The sequence below is a fragment of the Quercus robur genome, chromosome 2, assembly GCF_932294415.1.
Source record: "Quercus robur chromosome 2, dhQueRobu3.1, whole genome shotgun sequence".
In the NCBI taxonomy this organism is placed as follows: Eukaryota; Viridiplantae; Streptophyta; class Magnoliopsida; order Fagales; family Fagaceae; genus Quercus; species Quercus robur.
Genome location: NC_065535.1, coordinates 14,087,196 through 14,108,485, shown reverse-complemented (window position 1 = coordinate 14,108,485; position 21,290 = coordinate 14,087,196). Strand labels below are relative to the sequence as shown.

The 21,290-nt window shown below is 31.3% G+C and overlaps 1 protein-coding gene and 2 pseudogenes across 3 annotated transcripts in view; 2 read left to right on the top strand and 1 right to left on the bottom strand.

Annotated features, from left to right (window-relative positions):
- LOC126712501 (cytochrome P450 72A397-like) overlaps nt 1-21,290 on the top strand; it is a 76,538-nt gene that overhangs the window by 54,250 nt on the left and 998 nt on the right. Inside the window, exons 1-5 of one of the 3 annotated variants that reach the window (XM_050411847.1) lie at nt 1,158-1,496; nt 2,843-3,060; nt 5,741-5,985; nt 6,631-7,009; nt 7,406-7,989. In XM_050411847.1, coding sequence (XP_050267804.1) covers nt 1,220-1,496; nt 2,843-3,060; nt 5,741-5,985; nt 6,631-7,009; nt 7,406-7,831 — 1,545 coding nt within the window. In that variant the 5' untranslated portion in view covers nt 1,158-1,219 and the 3' untranslated portion in view covers nt 7,832-7,989. Of the gene's footprint in view, nt 1-1,157; nt 1,497-2,842; nt 3,061-5,740; nt 5,986-6,630; nt 7,010-7,405; nt 7,990-21,290 lie in introns of those variants that run through there. The other 2 variants (XM_050411846.1, XM_050411845.1) reach the window with 2 other exon arrangements.
- On the top strand, nt 11,907-16,503 carry LOC126712500 (cytochrome P450 CYP72A219-like; annotated as a pseudogene).
- LOC126712503 (glutathione S-transferase F8, chloroplastic-like) lies at nt 19,463-20,573 on the bottom strand (annotated as a pseudogene).

The following is a 21,290-nucleotide window of genomic DNA, read 5'->3' as shown; positions in this document are numbered from 1 at the left end:
CTGATGATAATTTTATGGTACTTCTATGTTTTTTTTTTTTTTTGGGTATAATATTTCAATGCTCCTAAACATTCAATTTTAATTTTTATAATCTAAACCATTTTTACATATATATATATATATATATATATATATTTATATATATTTATGAAGATACACTGGTTATCCCAAACAATAGTTAGCATTATGTGGGTATCATCTCTCCATATATTAGAGGTGCCCTTGAAAGACCTTGATCTCTTCATGTCTAATTTTTTGAGAAGATCTTCTTGTCTAATTAAGAGAAAAGAGAAAATAAGTGAAATTTGTAACAAAATAATAATAATAATAAATCAATTTGGTTTGTAAAAATAAAAATTTCTAAAATCTTCTTTTTCTTCTAATAGTTTCTACTATTTTCTTTTCACTTTTTTGAAATAACCAAATAATAGAAAATCATAACTTTATCTATACTATATATATAAGAGGATTCCCCTCTTTCAACTGAACTTTTATGTGGTTCAAAAATACCTTCATTAATGAAGGGTAATTTTATTTAGAAATAGGGTCATAAATATCAAATAATAAATTTTATTTTGAATTAAAAAAGAGAACTCTTAAAATTTATAATTTTTTTCCCTTCGCATTCAAAAAAGAAATTATAGTTACTTCTTATCTCTAAAGTTTAACATTTTTATTTGTTTGAAAAATAAAAATATACATTTATAAATTATAATAGATGCAAATTATTAACCTTTACAAAAAAAAAAAAAGAATAGCTTCTGAGCACGCACAACGTGCGTGCTTAGAGGCTAGTGTGTGTATATACATTTTTAAATTATAATATATGTAAATTATTAACCTTTATTAAAAAAAGAAAATACTAAAGCTTCTGAGCACGCATAATGTGCGTGCTTAGAGGCGTGTTTAGAGGCTAGTGTGTATGTGTTTGTGTGTGTGTGTATATATATATATATATATATATATATATATATATATATATATATATATAATGCTTATTTTCGTGGCAGAAACTGAACAAAATAATTAGTTTTTTGCCGCTCTAAGCATGTCTATGTCATTTTCTTTTATTTTTTGTCCTTGTCCTTTAGGACAAGTTGTGAATGCTTGTTGACAACAAATAAAAGACTATAAAAAACGAGTTGAAGAAACGTCCAGTCTTATCTCTTCTTCACTTTCTTCTATCTCTAGCTCTCTCTCTACAAAGAAAAAAAAAATAATGGAAATTTCTCTGGACAAAGTTGCCACCTCCGTTCTTTTTGTTATAATGACAACGTTGTCATGCATGATTTTGAATTGGGTATGGTTAAGACCAAAATATTTAGAGAGGTGCTTAAGAAAGCAAGGTCTTGTAGGCAATTCCTATAGACTTTTCTTTGGGGACTCGAAGGATAGCTCTATGATGATAAAGCAAGCTTGTTCTGAACCCATAGAACTCTCTGATGATATTGTGCCACGTGTTCTCCCCTTTGATCATCACACAGTGAAGCATTATGGTATGTATGTCCACAATAAACTTAATTTCCTAAAGATTTTGTTGCAGCAAACACAAATTATATCTCACTCAATTCATAGCAATAAAGCAGGGGCGGCTCTAACCTTTGTTCAGGGGGTTCCCTGACTTCCAAAAAAAAAATTTATATATATATATATATATATATATATTTATAATATATTTTTTTGTTAGTTTAATATTTTAATTTATTCTTAAAAATATTTTTGCACACCCTAACTTAAATCTTATACACTCTTACTACAAGTATTTCCAACTCTAAGAGTATGAGTAAGTGTTTGTGAATTGTAAGTGTCACTCTTTATTATAAATTTATATTATATGTGTGTGAATGAGTCTAATATTAATTGTGTGCATTACTTTTTGTTATAATATTATTTGTGCGAATAATGATGTGTGTGGATATTTGTGTATACAGTATAAATATAATGTAACTTTATATAATTTAATAATTAGGAAATAGAGAGGGTTATTACATGTATGTGTATTGTTATCATGTTATAATAACTTTTTGTTATAAAGTCAGAAAAATTCAAGAAGAAAAATTGTAAAGTTAGTGATTGTTCAAGCATTTAATTGGTTAAGTCACGTAGTGTATTATTTTATGTATGAATGAATGTGGTTGTGTGTATCAATAATTAATACACAGCTAATGAGTTAAGTTTATTCATTTAGTTTAAAATATTTTTATAAAAACAATGAAAAATTAATAGATAATAAAAATTTCATAAAAATAAAAATGTTAGACAAACTTAACAAAATAAAATGGTCATAGTTACCCACTTTGGCAATAAATACTCATAATGAACTATCATGTAACAATTCAAAATTTGAAAACTTGTAGAAAGAAATTGTAAAACTTAATTTTTTTTTTTTTTTTTTTTTTGTCGATAACTTAATATATTCAAGTTCTCTTTTTATTAAAAATTTTTTAACTTAAATTTCTTAATGACCCCTCTAAACAAAATTCTTGGAGCTGCCACTGCAATAAAGTATATATGTATGGTTGTTTAAGTCCTGTAACTTCTGTTTAAAAGCTTCCAACTATGAATTAGCTTATGCCCAAAATCTTAAATCTAAACCAGAAAAACTAGATCAATTGATTAAACTATAAACTAGAATCTAAGTTGGTAGCGGTGAAGCCAAAATTTTTTTGAGGTAAAGCTAGTGTTACTAGTTCTAATTTAAACACAGCTGAAATTATTTTTGCCAATTAGTAATAGTTAATAACAAACCCTCACTTAAGATTTGTTGTGAAAATGTTATGGACATAATTTTTTTTTTTTTTTTAATATTGGATTTTCTTCTAACCTTCGTGAACATATGCAGGGAAGAATTCTTTTACATGGCTTGGCCCAAGACCCCGTGTATACATTATGAGCCCTGAACAAATCAAAGATGTTTTCACCAAGATAGGTGACTTTCAGAAGCCCAAACCAAATCCACTTGCTAGATTGCTTACAATGGGAGTAGTATACTACGAGGGTGAGAAATGGGCTAAACACAGAAAGATTATCAACCCTGCTTTCCATATGGAGAAGTTGAAGGTTATATATTACATTTCTTATCTTTTTAAATCCATGTGGAATCCATAGTTGTGTCCAAATTAGATTATTGTTAACACTTTGGTAAAAAATGTTGTTCCTTAGTTTGGAGCAGCATGATTTATCTTTAAAGTGATATGGTACAAATCACCTAGTTTAACACAAAAACACTTCTGTACTGAACTCCATAGCAAAGTTTCAAATGTCCATCTAGCACATGTTAGTGATCAAAAAACTTATAGGCACAGTACAATAATCACGATAGGGAATTGTTTGCGTTTTGGTTATGAGTAATGTTACAGGCATAAACTATTTTACAAACTTTTTTACAAATTAATGATGTGGTGAACGATTATTAGTAAGTGAAAAGATGATGTTAGTGATGAACCCAAATGAGAATCAGTAAGAATTTGCCATATCAATAATTTGTAAAAATGTTGTAAAATAGTTTGTGACTATAGCAGTACTCATAACTTAAAAGTGAGAATATTTTTTGAGATGGGTAGTTAATGGGAGAAGTAGGGTTTAGACTACATACACTAGGCACGACAAAGAATATAATTATTGCTAGATACTACCTTTTGATTAATTAATTCAAAGTCATTATAGAAAATACTACCTTTGTTCTATTGGTTAAAAAATGGTTGACCGAAAATATTATGTGCAAATAAGATTCTAAGTACATTCAAACATCAGTAATGCTAGTATAGCAAATAATATTATATGTTCATTTTCTTCTATAAAAAAAAAAAAAGATTAAATGTCCATTCAAACTTTGATAGAATATAATTATTGCTAGATACTACCTTTTGATTAATTAATTCAAAGCCATTATAGAAAATACTACCTTTGTTCGATTGGTTGAAATATGGTTGACCAAAAATATTGTGTACAAATAAGATTCTAAGTACATTCAAACGTCAGTAATCCTAGTATAGCAAATAATATTATATGTCCATTTTCTTCTTAAAAAAAAAAAAGGATTAAATGTCCATTCAAACTTTGACATAATATAATTATTGCTAGGTACTACCTTTGATTAATTAATTCAAAGTCATTATAGAAAATACCACCTTTGTTCTATTGGTTAAAATATGGTTGACCGAAAATATTGTGTGCGAATAAGATTCTAAGCACATTCAAACATCAGTAATCCTAGTATAGCAAATAATATTATATGTCCATTTTCTTCTGAAAAAAGAAAAAGAAAAAAGGATTAAATGTCTATTCAAACTTTCAAATATGAATAACATCAATTAAATTTAAACTCTCAAAGTCTATTCTTGTTTGCTCAAATTTGACCCCTATCTACACCCAATTTTATTTTAATAGTATCTTGGTTTAATAGTAAAGAGTAATTATTATAGGGTGGATGCTACAAATTTTAAATTCTATCTCTATAAAAAAAAAAATTAACTTAAAAACATCTATTGCAATCAAATTTAAAAAAAAAAAATTAAGAAATAGTTATAAAGAATTTAACTACTTTGAATTCTTTATATAAATGAAAGGATAATTCTTTGTTGGCAATTTGGCTATATAACAAACCGAATGTGTATTAAAAGGGTGGTTGGGATTCTATCAAAAACAATATAGAGTAATAATATGGACATAACATTTTTTTACTGTTATTGAAACGGTAAATTGTACGTTTTTAGACCCCTTAAAACACAAGTTGTTTAACCTAGTTATTTAGCCAAGTGATTACTTAGGTAAATTATTCAAATCTAGGTTAACACAAGTAAATCATATCATGTAAACAATGCGGAAAATAATGAACACAATGATATGATAACCTAGGAAAACCAAACCGGTAAAAAACCTGGAGAGGATTTAACCTAGCTATCCTCAAGGTAAAACAGATCCACTATGAAAAAATTGAAATTTTATAATAGTGACTTAGACCACTAACATCTTATTGCTACCTCGAGTAGAAAACTTACTACCACGACCATGTGACAGCTTTGAGTCCACAGACTACTTCTTTTTTGGATTCACAGCAACCACAAGTACTCCCACTTGTGTTTTTCTTTAAGCTCTTTATGTAGCAACTGAAGCGATCACCAAGCTCTCGACATCAATCTTGATCTTGATAACTCTAAGTGTGTATGAAGGCAAATACCTCTAGATCTCACAAGAGATTCACACACACAGCATATCATAAACAACTAAAACGTGGCTAGGGTTTTTCTTTTTATACTTAAGGCAAAACATAAAACCCTACACGTCATATGGGTTTGGGCTGAGTTGGAAATTCTGCAGAAAAAACATTCTGCACAAGCTTCGATTAATTGAGTCTAATTTTTTATCGATCGAGCCTTGCAGAAATTGAACAGTAATTTTCTGCAATTACTTGATTCCAACTTTACATATAAATCACTTTAAGCAGCCTAAATCTAGACTCTAAGTTTTGATCATGGTTTGCCAACATTACACATTGAAGTTCTAATACATTTAGATCCTAAATCCTTAGAACCTAACATAAATTGTTAGTGATTTTTCTCTTAAAAAAATGGTTATAGATTTTCATATGGGCTATATATCATTAATAACTTGTCATTTGCAACAGCTGCGAAAACATTTGTGTAGAAAGTTATGTATGGAGATTTGTTGAACAATATAATACCAATAATTTTGTTTCTATTTATGATAATTTAAACTATTTACATTGCGATTACTACAGTTTATGTTACCTGCATTTTATCAAAGTTGCATTGATATGATTAGCCAATGGGAGAGGCTGATCTCTGAAGATGGATCCTATGAGTTAGATGTATGGCCTTATCTTGAAAACTTGTCAAGCGATGTGATTTCAAGAACAGCATTTGGAAGTAGTTATAAAGAAGGAAGAAGAATATTTGAACTCCAAAAAGAGCAAGCACAACTTGTTGTAAAAGTAGAACAATCTGTATACTTTCCAGGACTAAGGTAGTGATTAAACATTCAAATTTGAAATTTAGTCAAGTTCGGTTTCTTACCCAACAAAACAAAAACAAAAACAAAAAAAGAAAAAGAAAAGTCAAATTTGATTTTTATTGAGATAGGATTAACCAAGTACAATTTAGTTTTATATTATTTAGGTTGAAATTCTATCATATCTAATAAATATATATATGTGCTATTTTTTTATTATAGGAATGTGCTATTTTTTAATAAACCAAGCTTTCAACAAATTTCAACTTCTGCTTCACCCACCTTCCAAATAAAAATTTTCATGTCTTTGAAGTCTAATCATGATTTTAAAAAACAGTACGGTCAAAATTTTGATTTTGGCCCTGGTTCCTAGTTTAACTCAGTTTTTGACCAATTTTGGATGATTTTACCAAATCGGATTGGTTCTAGTTCTTGGTTGAACCGGTCGGTTATGTTCGGTTTTTAAAACCGTGCCTCCAATGAAAACAAAATTCCAAATTTTATTGTTTATTCAGAAATGAAATTGGTTATAACCTACTTTCCTGAACATCTCATCAAATACAAAAATTAACAGAGATCATCACATTATAATTAATACAATTTCCATTTCTGTGTCTTCAATCTTCACAATTTACTAATAGCTAATATTTATACATGCAGGTTTTTACCAACAAAGACGCATAGGAGGATGAAGGAAATTGAAAGAGAAGTACAAGACTTACTAATGGGAATCATTAAGAAAAGGGAGAAGGCAAGCAAAGGTAGAAATGATGACTTATTAGGCATACTTATGGAATCGAATTCAAAAGAGATTAAGGAATTTGGTAACAAGAAGAGTGCCGGAATGAGTATTAAGGATGTAATTGAGGAATGTAAGCTTTTCTACTTTGCTGGGGAAGAGACAACCTCAGTTTTACTTGTTTGGACAATGGTTTTGTTGAGTAAGTATCCAAATTGGCAAGCTCGTGCAAGAGAAGAGGTTTTGCAAGTCTTTGGTAAGAACAAACCTGACTTTGATGGGTTAAATCACCTTAAAATTGTAAGTATTCCCTAAAGATTTTAATTTTTCTTTACTTTCCTATAAAATTTATATGTAATGTCTTTCCAAGTAGAAATATTCACATCCATGAAAATTTATGTCAATATTAGTTAATTGATTGAGTAAAGGCCATTGTCTATTGAGCTCATGATAGTTAGCATACTCATTTTTTGTTAGAGTTGGTAGCATTGACCACTAATTTGAGTGCAAACCTCAAATGTGATTAGGTTTGTAGATAGAGTAATAAGTCTTGTTTCAAATTTTTTTCTATCATAAATGAGCTTCAAAATATATCATATACTCTTTAAGAGGAAACTTTAATGAAATTATTTTATTTTATTTTACTAAATTCTTTAAGAAATGCACTTTGGTAATAGTTGGTTATTCATGGCACAGGTAACCATGATATTGAATGAGGCTCTGAGGTTGTACCCACCAGTAGCTTTGCTAACTCGAATAGTTCACAAGGAAACCAAGCTGGGAAATTTGATAATACCAGCTGGAGTGGAGATAGCTTTACCAACAATCCTAGTCCACCATGATTATGAACTGTGGGGTGAGAGTGCAAATCAGTTTAACCCGGAGAGATTTTCAGAAGGCATTTCAAAGGCAACAAAGGGCCAAGTATCATTCTTCCCATTTGGTGGGGGTCCTAGGATATGCGTTGGTCAAAACTTTGCTCTAATAGAGACCAAGATGGCTTTGTCACTCATTTTGCAGAACCTCTCATTTGAGACCTCCTCATCCTATGCTCATGCTCCTTCCTCAATCATAACTGTTCAACCTCAATTTGGCGCTCACATTATATTACATAAGATATAGTACCAAAAAATTGTTCCAGTTAAACAAGATTTATCACCATTGTGCCTTGTTGCTTATTTGTGGGGTTCTATTTACTATTTAGTGATTAAAAACTCATTTTCTAAAGAATGAGAAACAAGATATTATGATTTCAACTCTATTATGTTTGTGTTTGTACATCCATTATTGCATTAATTGATGGAAACAATGCTGAATAATGTAAAAAAAAAAAAATTAAATTAGAAAAATACATCATTATTATTGGTAAATTTTCTTTTTTAAAGTATAATGTTAATATTTTTAATCCCACCCAAATTGAAAACCCTTTTACCAATTATAAGATCTCGATTTTAGCAGCCTTACGGCTAAGGCTTAAGTATATAATGCTGGTAGAAAATTAATGAATTTCCCTTAAGTGTTCTGAAATTGAAAGGTTGCACAGAGGGAGATCAAAATGCCATTGATCTCTTTGGACTCATCCAAAACACTAAGGAAAAAGGGGGAGAAAAAAATTCTCTGAATTGAAGTAATTTATTCAAGAAATACCAACCAAATTTTCTAAGCACCCTTCTGCAAATCAACCACCTTCTTCCATAAGTCTTGGCTCGATATCTCGTCCCACCATCTCCCCTCATTTTCTCTCGAAGTGAACAAATTGCCCTTATCAATGCCACTAACCCAGTACTGAGTGTTGGACAAGTGTGAAAGATCAGCCTAAGAAAATTCATCACCAGCCAAGAACCAAGCCTCTCCGAGCCACTTTTTGTAGATGTCAAGCACCTTGGAGAGCTCCTCTTCATTCTGCCTGATATAGAATAAAAGTTGGTATAGAATGTGTCTTTCTCTTTCTACTTAATTCTAAAAAAAAAAACTACATATCCTAAACACATACACTCAATCACATCATTTACAAAACCCACAAATCCACAATGTCCGACCTTAACATCAAAATTGTATTTGCCGTTGTCATTCAATATAAAATGCAAGCCCCCCTTCCTTGGTTGTAGCCAACTCATTCGGGTTAGGATTAGATGAAATAACAAAGTTAGAGCTAGATAGATGTTGTCAAAAGATTGAAGGTAAATGACATTATTTTTGGTCTGTGTGTATTTGACATGTGATGGCATGAAGGCTATGGGTAGTATATATAAAGAGGTAGAAGTGCAAGAGGTGAAAATAGTGAATTAAAATACAAAATATATATTTTAAGTTTTATTCTAATGTTACAATTCAGAACCAAATTTACGATTAAGTTTAGAAAGTAAAACATTTTCTTGGTTTAGTTAATTCTCTTTGGTAGAAGTTATATAGAACAACGTTTAACAAATTTCCAAATCAACAATATCCCAAAAAGGAAAAACAAAATATCCAAAAAGGAAAAGATAATAGGACAAAATTGGCCTTTGCCCTTTTTAAAAAAACAATCCAGCATTTTGCCCCATTTCCCAAACTAATTAGGGAAATGCCCCTCTTTTGAAACTCGACTTTCTCAAAATCGAGTTAAAAAAAAGAAATTTCTAGAGCCCTATAGTGGCGTTTTAAGGAGCCTATAGTGACGTTTTAAGGACCTATAGTGGCGTTTTAAGGAGCCCATAGTGACGTTTTAAGGACCTATAGTGGCGTTTTGGAACTCGAGCTCCATGAACTTGAGTTACATGCAATTTTTTTTCTTTTTTCTTTTTACCTATAACTCGAGTTCATGGAGCTCGAGTTACAAAACGCCACTATAGGCTCATTAAAACGTCACTATAGGCTGCTTAAAATGCCACTGTAGGGCTTAATTCGATTTTGAGAAAATCGAGTTTCAAAAGAGGGGCATTTCCCTAATTAGTTTAGGAAAATGGGCAAAATGCTGGATTGTTTTTTTTTTGAAAGGGCAAAGGCCAATTTTTTCCAAGATAATTATAAAAAAGACAGAAAAATTCTTTGTTAATCAAGAATCCTCTTCTAAGTTCCAATTGGGAGTACTCCTCCAGTCCTCCTAATGAAAAAAAATAATAAGACAAAAAGAAGGCCGTATTGCTTTAACATAAATTTGTCGTTTAAAAGAAAAAGAAAAAAAACCGCCAGCTGCTTCTAGAATCCATTCGGTGACTTGCATCTCTGTTCACAAATCAATCAACACTAGTCTCTCTCTCTCTTTGCCCCTGTTGTATTAATTTATTTTATATTTAGATTTTTATGTGAATTTATATTGTTTGATTGATTGCATACAGTTTATTATTTATATATTTTTTAAATGGACATATAACTAGTGTATAAAATTTAATATTCAAGTATCAAAATATGAGTAATTTCAAGGTAAAATTATTCACAATTGATGCATAATTTAAGATAAAAAGAGCTCAAAGGTCAAGGATTACCATCTAAAAAGGCTCAAAGATGAGAATTGAAGAAATAACATATTACTTCCTTAAAAAGTTATTCTCGATTAAGTTGATCAAATGTCCAATTAATCAAGAATTATGTCATGATTTTTTTTTAATTAGAAAAAATATAAAATTATAAGTAAAAAAAACCCTTAATAATTTTTTTATATTTAGTTTGGCCCCAAGAAAAAATTACTAGCTCTGCTACTAATTATAATGTATTAAGAAATAATGTTTTTTTGTTTTGTTTTGTTTTGTTTTGTTTTGTTTCTATATTAGTTGATAGTTTGTTAAATACTAAATGAATGCTTATAGAGAGTCTTTTGACTAAATATTGCTTAAATTCGAGTTTATTTGTGAGATATGTACTACAGCATGAGGAGAGAGGTGAATATTGGCAATTATGTTGCTGAACTTGTGAGAAAAAGTAGGAGAGAAGAGAGAAATGATGTGACCAGATGGAGGAAAGAGAAAAACCAATTTCAACAATACCATTGCTGCCCAAATTTTTTGTGCATGTATCTGACTGCCCCAACTAACCAAAAAGAGGAGAGAAAATTTTAAGGCTTGTTTGGTTGTATTGTTTAAACAACACAACACGTATTTTCACAATAATTTTTCATCCACACATATTTTCACAACATTTAAATAACGTTATTAGAACAATATTACCAAATGAGTCTCAATTATGGTAATCCAATTGCCAAAATAGGAGGGAAAAAAGTTTGAATTGTAGCAATCCAATTGCCAAAAATAGGAGAGAAAAAAATATTTGTGGTGGCTCATATAAAATTGTTGTTGCTCAACCATCTGTCTTTTTTCATAGTAAAAAGTGCTTTGCCCTGGTCTTTTTAATTCTTAGGAGGTTATGTAATCGATGACGCAATATGCACCACATGAATCATGGGTGCTTTTTTTTCTTTTTTTGGGGTCACATTAAGCTAGCTCATTCTAGATTAGAAACTACATTGAATATCAGATACACACTACTATCAACAGTATTTTATTTTATCGACATGTGGCTGTTGCAGGAATTTGGGGTCTTCTAGCCCTTCACCTGGCTGATGATTCCATTTTGCCATTCAATTACCTTAACAGTATTTTATTTTATTTTTTTTGTTGTTGAGAAACCTATCAACAAATCCAATGAAAAGGATTTTTTTACAAAAATTTCTTGGAGCTTTATATTTAATTGTACAAAAAAGAGAGAAGAGTGCGAATTATCTATTTGGTTCAAGAGTGCGAATTTGGTTTGTAAAAATAAAATTTTGTTTTTCTTCTGATTGTTTCCTCTATTTTCTTTCCACTTTTTTGACATAACCAAATAATAGAAAATCATAACTTTACTTATACTATATATTAGAGGATTCCCCCCTTTCAACTGGACTTTTGTGTGGTTCAAAAATACCCTCATTAATGAACAGTGACTTCATTTAGAAATAGGGTCATAAATGTCAAATAACAAATTTTATTTTGAATTAAAAAAGAAAACTCCTAAAATTTAGGATATTTTTCCCTTCACGTTCAAAAAAGAAATTACAGCTATTGCTTATCTCTAAAATTTTTCATTTTTATTCATTTGAAAAATAAAAATATATATTTCTAAATTATAATAGATGCAAATTATTAAAAGAGCTTCTGAGCACGTTGTGCGTGCTTTGAAGCTAGTGTATATGTATAAGTCATTTTCTTGATGTTTTGTTTTGCCTTCTATTTTTTTTTCCTCGTCCTTTAGGACAAGTTGTGAATGCTTGTTGACAACAAAGAAAAGGCTATAAAAAACGTGTGGAAGAAACTTTCATTCTTATCGCTTCTTCATTTTCTTCTACCTCTAGCTCTCTCTCTCTACAAAGAAAAAAAAATGGAAATTTCTCCGGACAAAGTTGCCACCTCCGTTCTCTTTGTTATAATGACATCGTTGTCATGCATGATTCTGAATTGGGTGTGGTTAAGGCCAAAATATTTAGAGAGGTGCTTGAGAAAGCAAGGTCTTGTAGGCAATTCCTATAGACTTTTCTTCGGGGACACGAAGGATAGCTCTATGATGATAAAGCAAGCTTGTTCTGAACCCGTAGAACTCTCTGGTGACATTGTGCCACGCGTTCTCCCCTTTGAACATCACACAGTGAAGCATTATGGTATGTATGTCTACAATAAACTTAATTACCTAAAGATTTTGTTGCAGCAAACACAAATTATATCTCACTCATTTCCATAGCAATAAAGTATGTATGGTTGTTTAAGTCTTGTAACTTCTGTTTAAAAGCTTCCAACTATGAATTAGCTTATGCCCAAAATCTTAAATCCGAACCAGACAAACTAGACCGATTGATTAAACTATAAACTAGAATCTAAAATGGTAGCGATGGAGCCAAAATTTTTTTTGAGGTAAAGCTAGTGTTAGTTCTAATTAAAGCACACAGCTAAAATTATTTTTTGCTAATTAGTAATAGTTAATAACAAACTCTCACTTAAAATTTGTTGTGAAAATATTATAAACATAATATTTTTTAAAAAAAATATCAGATTTTCTTCTAACCTTCGTGAACATATGCAGGGAAGAATTCTTTTACATGGCTTGGCACAAGACCCTGTGTAAACATTATGAGCCCAGAACAAATCAAAGATGTTTTCACCAAGATAGGTGACTTTCAAAAGCCCAAACCAAATCCACTTGCTAGATTGCTTACAATGGGAGTAGTATACTACGAGGGTGAGAAATGGGCTAAACACAGAAAGATTATCAACCCTGCTTTCCATATGGAGAAGTTGAAGGTTATATATTACATTTCTTATCTTTTTAAATCCATGTGGAATCAATAGTTGTTTCCAAATTAGATTATTGTTAAAACTTTAGTAAAAAATGCTGTTCCTTAGTTTGGAGCAGCATGATTTATCTTTAAAGTGATATGGTACAAATCACCTAGTTTAACACAAAAACACTTTTGTACTGAACTCCATAGCTAAGTTTCAAATGTCCGTCTAGCACATGTTAGTGATCAAAAAACTTATAGGCACAGTACAATAATCACCATAGAGAATTGTTTGCGTTTTGGTTATGAATAATGCTACAGGTACAAACTATTTTACAATTTTTTTTACAAACTAATGATGTGGTGAGTAATTATTAATAAGTGAAAAGATGATGGTAGTAATGGACCCAGATGAGAATCTGTAAGAATTTGTCATATCAATAATTTGTAAAAATGTTGTAAAATAGTTTGTGATTGGAGCAATACTCAAAACTTAAAAGTGACAATATTTTTTGAGATGGGTGGTTAATGGGAGAAGTAGGGTTCAAACTACATACACTAGGCACCACAAAGAATATGATTATTGCTAGATACTACCTTTGATTAATTAATTCAAAGTCATTATAGAAAATGCTACCTTTGATCTATTGGTTAAAATATGGTTGATCGAAAATACCGTGTGCAAAATAAGATTCAAAGTACATTCAAACATCACTAATGCTAGTATAGCAAATAATATTATATGTCCATTTTCTTCTATAATAATAATAAATAAATAAAACACAAAGATTATATGTCCATTCAAGCTTTCAAATATGAATAATATCAATTAAATTTAAACTTTGATTCTCGTTTGCTCAAATGGGAAAAGTTTGACACCTACCTACACCCTAATATATATATTTTTTTCATACTATCTTGGTTTAATAGTAAAGAATAATTATCATAGGGTGGATGCTACAAATTTTAAATTCTATCTCTATAATAAAATAAAAAAAAAAAAAAAAAAAAAAAAAAAAAAAAAAAAAAACTTAAAAACATCTATAGCAATCAAATTTTTTTTTAAAAAGTTATAAAGAATTTAACTACTTTGAATTCTTTATATATATGAAAGGGTAATTATTTGTTGGCAATTTGGCATATATAACAAACTACATGTGCATTAAAAGGGTAGTTGGGATTCTATGAAAAACAATAAAAAGTAATGATATAGACATAACAATTTTTTACTGTTATTGAAGTGGTAAATTGTTAGTGATTTTTCTCTTAAAAAATTGGTTATTGATTTTCATATGGGCTATATATCATTAATAACTTGTCATTTGCAACAGCTGTGAAAAAATTTGTGAAGAAAGTTATGTATGGAGATTTGTTGAACAATATAATGCCAATAATCTTGTTTCTATTTATGATAGTTTAAACTATTGACATTGCGATTGCTACAGCTTATGATACCTGAATTTTATCAAAGTTGCATAATATGATTAGCCAATGGGAGAGGTTGATCTCTGTAGATGGATCCTGTGAGTTAGACGTATGGCCTTATCTTGAAAACTTGTCAAGCGATGTGATTTCAAGAGCAGCATTTGGAAGTAGCTATAAAGAAGGAAGAAGAATATTTGAACTCCAAAAAGAGCAAGCACAACTCGTTGTAAAAGTAGGACAATCTGTATACTTTCCAGGACTAAGGTAGTGATTAATAAAAAAATAATAAAAAAAACAAAAAAAATAAAAAATAAAAAACAAAAAAAAAAGTCAAATTTGATTTTTGTTGAGATAGGATTAACCAATTGCAATTTAGTTTTATGTTATATAGATTGAAATTCTATCATATCTATTAAATATATATATATATATATATATATATATATATATGTGCTATTTTTTTATTATAGGAATGTGCTATTTTTTAATACTACAAGCTTTCAACGAATTTCAACTTCTGATTCACCCACCTTCAAAATAAAAATTCTCATGCCTCTGAAGTTTGATCATGATTTTAAAAACCGGCACGGTCTAAAATTTGATTTTGGCCCTAGTTCCCAGTTTAACCTGGTTTTTGACCAATTTTGGATGATTGTACCGGATCGGATTGGTTCTGATTCCTGGTTGAACTAGTTGGTCTTGTTCAATTTTTAAAACCATGCCTCTAATGAAGAACAAAATTCAAATTTTATTGTTTATTCAGAAATGAAATTGGTTATAACCTACTTTCCTGAACATCTCATCAAACACAAAAATAATAGGGATCATCACATTATATAAGTAATACAATTTCTGTTTCTGTGTCTTCAATCTTCACAATTTACTAATAGCTAATATTTATACATGCAGGTTTTTACCAACAAAGACGCATAGGAGGATGAAGGAAATTGAAAGAGAAGTACAAGACTTACTAATGGGAATCATTAAGAAAAGGGAGAAGGCAGGCAAAGGTAGAAATGATGACTTATTAGGAATACTTATGGAATCGAATTCTAGGGAGATTAAGGAATTTAGTAACAAGAAGAGTGTCAGAATGAGTATTAAGGAAGTAATTGAGGAATGTAAGCTTTTCTACTTTGTTGGGGAAGAGACCACCTCGGTTTTACTTGTTTGGACAATGGTTTTGTTGAGTAAGTATCCAAATTGGCAACTCGTGCAAGAGAAGAGGTTTGCAAGTCTTTGGTAAGAACAAACCTAACTTTGATGGATTAAATCACCTTAAAATTGTAAGTATCCCCTAAAGATTTTAATTTTTCTTTATTTTCCTATAAAATTTATATGTAATGTATTTCCAAGTTGAAATATTCACATCCATGAAAATTCATGTCAAAATTAGTTAATTGATCGAGTAAAAGCATTGTCTATTGAGCTTATGATAGTCAGCATACTCATTTTTTGTTAGAGTTGGTACTTAGTAAATAGAATATAGACCACTAATTTGTGTGAAAACCTAAAATTTTATTAGGTTTGTAGATTGAGTAATAAATCTTGTTTCAAATTTTATCTATCATAAATGAGCTTCAAAATCTCTCATATACTCTTCAAGAGGAAAATTTAATGAACTTATTTTATTTTATTTTACTAAATTCTTTAAGAAATGCATGTTGGTAATAGTTGGTTATCCATGGCATAGGTAACCATGATATTGAATGAGGCTCTGAGGTTGTACCCACCAGCAGCTTTGCTACTTCGAATAATTCACAAGGAAACCAAGTTGGGAAATTTGATAATACCAGCTGAAGTGGAGATTGCTCTACCGACAATCCTAGTCCACCATGATTATGAACTGTGGGGTGAGAATGCAATTCAGTTTAACCCGGAGAGATTTTTAGAAGGCATTTCAAAGGCAACAAAGGGCCAAGTATCATTCTTCCAATTTGGTGGGGGTCCTAGGATATGCATTGGTCAAAACTTCGCTCTAATAGAGACCAAGATGGCTTTATCACTCATTTTGCAAAACTTCTCATTTGAGACCTCCTCATCTTATGCTCATGCTCCTTGCTCAATCATAACTGTTCAACCTCAATTTGGCACTCACATTATATTACATAAGATATAGTACCAAAAAGTTGTTCCAGTTAAACAAGATTTATCACCATTGTGCCTTGTGGCTTATTTGGGGTTCTATTTACTATTTAGTGATTAAAAAATCATTTTCTAAAGAATAAGAAACAATATATTATGATTTCTACTCTATTATATTATGTTTGTGTTTGTCCATCCATTATTGCATTAATTGAAGGAAAAATGTTGAATAATGAAAGCTCAATTAGTATGAAAACACTAATACTTGTTTAGACCCCTAATTTTAAATTACAGCTTAATTGCTTTTACTCTAACATATCTAAGTGCAGAACAAGAGTGAAATAAGCGCAATAAACTAGAATACTACTCTAAGCCATAAGCAAGTACAATAAGCAATAAATGTAAAGCTTAAAGAGTAAGGAAGAGAGATGCAAACACAAACATAATACCAAGACTAGAATACTACTCTAAGCCATAAGCAAGTACAATAAGCAATAAATGTAAAGCTTAAAGAGTAAGGAAGAGAGATGCAAACACAAACATAATACCGAGACGTGTTTTTAAAGAGGAAAACAAAGTACTCCTCGTAAAATCTCTTCATGGCCCTTTAAGCCGAAATTGATCCACTAGTGAATAAGTTGGAGTACACGAATATCAAAAAGACCTTCCAAGCCTAATCTATCCAATGTACTTGAGCCCTCCAAACTCTTGTTACCAACGGACTTCTTAGAGTCTTGTCTTTACTAGTTATTCAGATCCCACAATTCAGCCTGATTGCATCCGCCACTCAATGGCTTCTTCCAATGCTTCCCAAAGGCACCAAAACTTCTCTTAACACTCAAAATGGGTGTGGTAAGTGTTTGGGTTAAGAACCTCTCAAGGATGTATAGTTGGAGTGGTGGGACTAAATGGAAACTTTAGAGAAACGATGTAGAGGATTGTGGGTAGACAATCTCTAACTCTCAAGTGTTTGGCTAGGGTTTCTCTCTCAAAAGTTTCTTGTAAATACTCCTTCTTCTTCTTACATCTCATGGGAATGAGGGTTTATATAGCATTAGTAAAGAATGGGAAAAGTCAAACTCAAAAAGCAATTAGATAGTGAGTTTCGTGGGTCATTCGTAACATGGCCTGAGTTGCGAGTCACTCGCGAAATCCTGCCTGTCATGGACTCTTCAAATTCCAGCATGTGCTTCTCATGTGGCTTGTTTCACAAGTCAGCAGTCGCGAGACAGTCGTGAGCCTGTCACAAAATCCACTTCTTCACAGATTCTTCACCAAACTCTCACACATAACTCTTACGTAAAATCCCACAAAAATACTGGAAAATGATTGTGTTGGGGGACTACAATTTGACTCCCTAAAACCATTCTAAAAATAGGCATGCATGGCATGATGTCGAATTCCATAAAAGATTTGAGTGTGTCTTCCTCATCAGCAATTGATTTTGAGGTGGAATGGCACAGCTCATGGTTCGATAAATGGTATCAAAGCCAAGGTCATGGGTTCGAGTCGCGGGAGTGTCATTGTGAGGGAGGGATTGTTGGAGGGACCACAATTTGACTCCCTGCAATCACTCTAAAAACAAGCATACGTGGCGTGATGTCGAATGTCATAAAATATTTGAGTATGTCTTCCTTATCACCAATTGGTTTTGAGGTGGAATGACACAGCTCATGGTCAGACAGATTGAACAAAATTACAATCAAATTTGACACCTAATTAAAGCCAACATAAACATAGTTGTAAATCACAACTTTACAAATAATGTAAAAAAAAATTAAATTAAAAAAATACATCATTATTATTGGTAAATTTTAATTTTAAAGTATAATGTTAATATTTTTAATCCTAACCAAATTAAAAACCTTTTTACCGATTATAAGATCTTGATTTTAACAACCTTATTACAAAGGCTAGAGTATATAATAATGGTAGAAAATTAATGAGTTTCCCTTAAGGGTCTGTTTGGTTGGAGGGGTGGAAAAGTGGGAGGATTGAAAATTATGAGAGGATGGAAAAGTGGGAGGATAGAAAAGATTTTAATTTCCCTCATTTTTGTTTGGTTGGGAGTGGAAAATTTGAGGGATGGAAAAAATGAGTTTGTATAAATTTACTCATATACCCTTGTTAAAAAATGATGCCAAATTAAAACAAAAAAAGTGACAAAAAAGAAGAAGCAATCACCTAAATTTATTAAAAAAAAATAAAAATCATGTCCAGAACAAAAAAAAAAAAAAAAAAAAACACACACACACACACATCTATAAAAAAAACAAAAAAACAAAAACAAACAAATGCACAAAAGAAAGCTATATATATATATATATATATATATATATATATATATATGAGCAACGTACATTGGATGCCTGCCTAGTAAACCCAAAAAAAAAAAAAAAAGCAAAAAGAAAAAAAAAAGAAGAGGTAATGTCCAAGGGAAAAAAGAAGAAGAAGAAGAAGAAGAAGAAGGACATGAGGCAACATGGAGGAAGGAAAAAAAAGTTGAAAAAAATTAAAGGAAAAAAGAAAAAGAAGAAGAAGAAGAGGAGGAGGAGGAGGAGGAGGAGGAGGAAACATTAAGGAAGGAAAAAAAAATTAAAATTAAAAAAAGTGAAGAGCAATGTAGGGATGAAGCTCATGTGCAAGTGCATGTGGGCATTTTCGTCCATTAAGCAGCTCAATTTTCTCCCTTAAGTTTTCTCTTCATTTTGGGGAGAAAACTTTTAGGTGGGCTCGGGGAGAAAACACCTAGGCCCCACCATTTATTTTCCTTCCTCCCCACCCAACCAAATACACTCCAAAAAAGTTTTCCTTCACATTTTCTCTCCAAAGTTTTCCATCCACCCTATTTTACCTCCAAACAAACACACTCTAAGTGTTCTAAAATTGAAAGATTACACATAGGGAGATCAAAATGCCATTGATCTCTTTGGACTTAGCCAAAAAACTAAGGAAAAAAGGGGGAGAAAATAAATTCTCCGGATTGAAGCAATTTATTCAAGAAATGCCCTCCAAATTTTCTAAGCACCTTTCTGCAAATCAACCACCTTCTTCCACGAGTCTCGGCTCGATATCTCATCCCACCATCTCCCCACATTTTCTCTCAAAGTGAACAAATTGCCCTTATCAGTGCCACTAACCAAGTACTAAGTGTTAGGCAAGTGTGAAAGATCAGCTAAAGAAAATTCATCCCAGCCAAGAAACTAGCCTCCCCAAGCCTCGTTTCGTAGATGTCAAGCACTTTCGACATCTTCTCTTCGTTATGCCTAGTCACTACTTTGTCTTGCTTGATATTCATTCAAGGCGCGAATGTGAGTTAAAACACCAAAGTTGAGCTTGGTGGATTGAAGCTCTGCCCTTTTGCTTCTATTCGCTGATCTATGGATGCTTTTGCCAGTGAGTTTGTTTTGTATAGTCCTTTGTTTCCTTTGTCCGCGTACTTGTCACAAACGTAGCGGCATATCGCTCGAGACTCTGTATTACTCATACACAAATTCTGTTTTATAATATGGAGTTGCAAACAGAGGGAAACCCAGAAAAGAGAATGAATGAAAATGATGAAATTGCGGGTATAAATTTACCAAAGATGGAGACACTCTTATCTTCAAATGTTGGTACTTGGCCAAAGGGCTGTAACATTATCAGTGTTAAATACAGTACATTGATTCAGTATTTCTAACATGATATCAGAGTAAGAGATCCTGAATTCGATCCCTCTATTCACTCTACTTCCCATTTAAAATGTTAAATTCCCACTTGTTGGGCCCCCACTTACTAATGGGAAATTTGGGCCCACAAGTGAGAAGGGGTGTTAGAATTATGGTTAAGTGATTAAACTCACCATTTCCTAACAGCTCAACCTTTTGGAACAATTGGTAATTTAACAAACAGGACCATGTATAAGAGAGATTCAGAATTATATAAAGCCAATTAGTCGAAAAGAGGGAGAGAATTGTGTGTATGTAATTGTAAAAGTACCTGGAGCTTGAGGAACTCAGGCTTCTTGTGCTCGCCCTTGGACATGTTAATGGAGATGAGCTTGAACTTGACATTTTTCTCATAGAGACAAGCTAGGACCCTGGACACAGCTATGGACATGGGTGGTCCGTACACTTTAACAAGAGTCACCATTGGAATGAGAAGTTTGGTAGCTTTGGGGGTTTGTTTGCTAGCTTTTATTGAGATAGGATTAACCAATTGCAATTTAGTTTATATGTTATATAGATTGAAATTCTATCATATCTATTAAAAATATATGTGTTTTTTTATTTATTAATAGGAATGTGCTATTTTTTAATATAACAAGCTTCCAACGAATTTCAACATTTTCTTGACCCACCTTCCAAATAAAAATTCTCAAGCATCTAAAGTTTGATCATGGTTTTAAAAATCAGTATAGTAAAAAAATTGATTTTGGCCCCAGTTCCTAGTTTAACTCGGTTTTTTACCAATTTTGGGTGATTTTACCATATTGGATTGGTTCTAGTTCCTAGTTGAATCGGTCGGCCTTGTTTGGTTTTTAAAACTATGCCTCCAATGAAAACAAAATTCCAAATTTTATTGTTTATTTAGAAATGAAATTGGTTATAACCTACTTTCCTGAACATCTCATCAAGCACAAAAATTAACAGAGATCATCACATTATAATTAATACAATTTCCGTTTCTCTGTCTTCAATCTTCACAATTTACTAATAGCTAATATTTAAATATGCAGGTTTTTACCAACTAAGACATGTAGGAGGATGAAGGAAATTGAAAGAGAAATACAAGACTTACTAATGGGAATCATTAACAAAAGGGAGAAGGCAGGCAAAGGCAAAAATGATGACTTATTAGGCATACTTA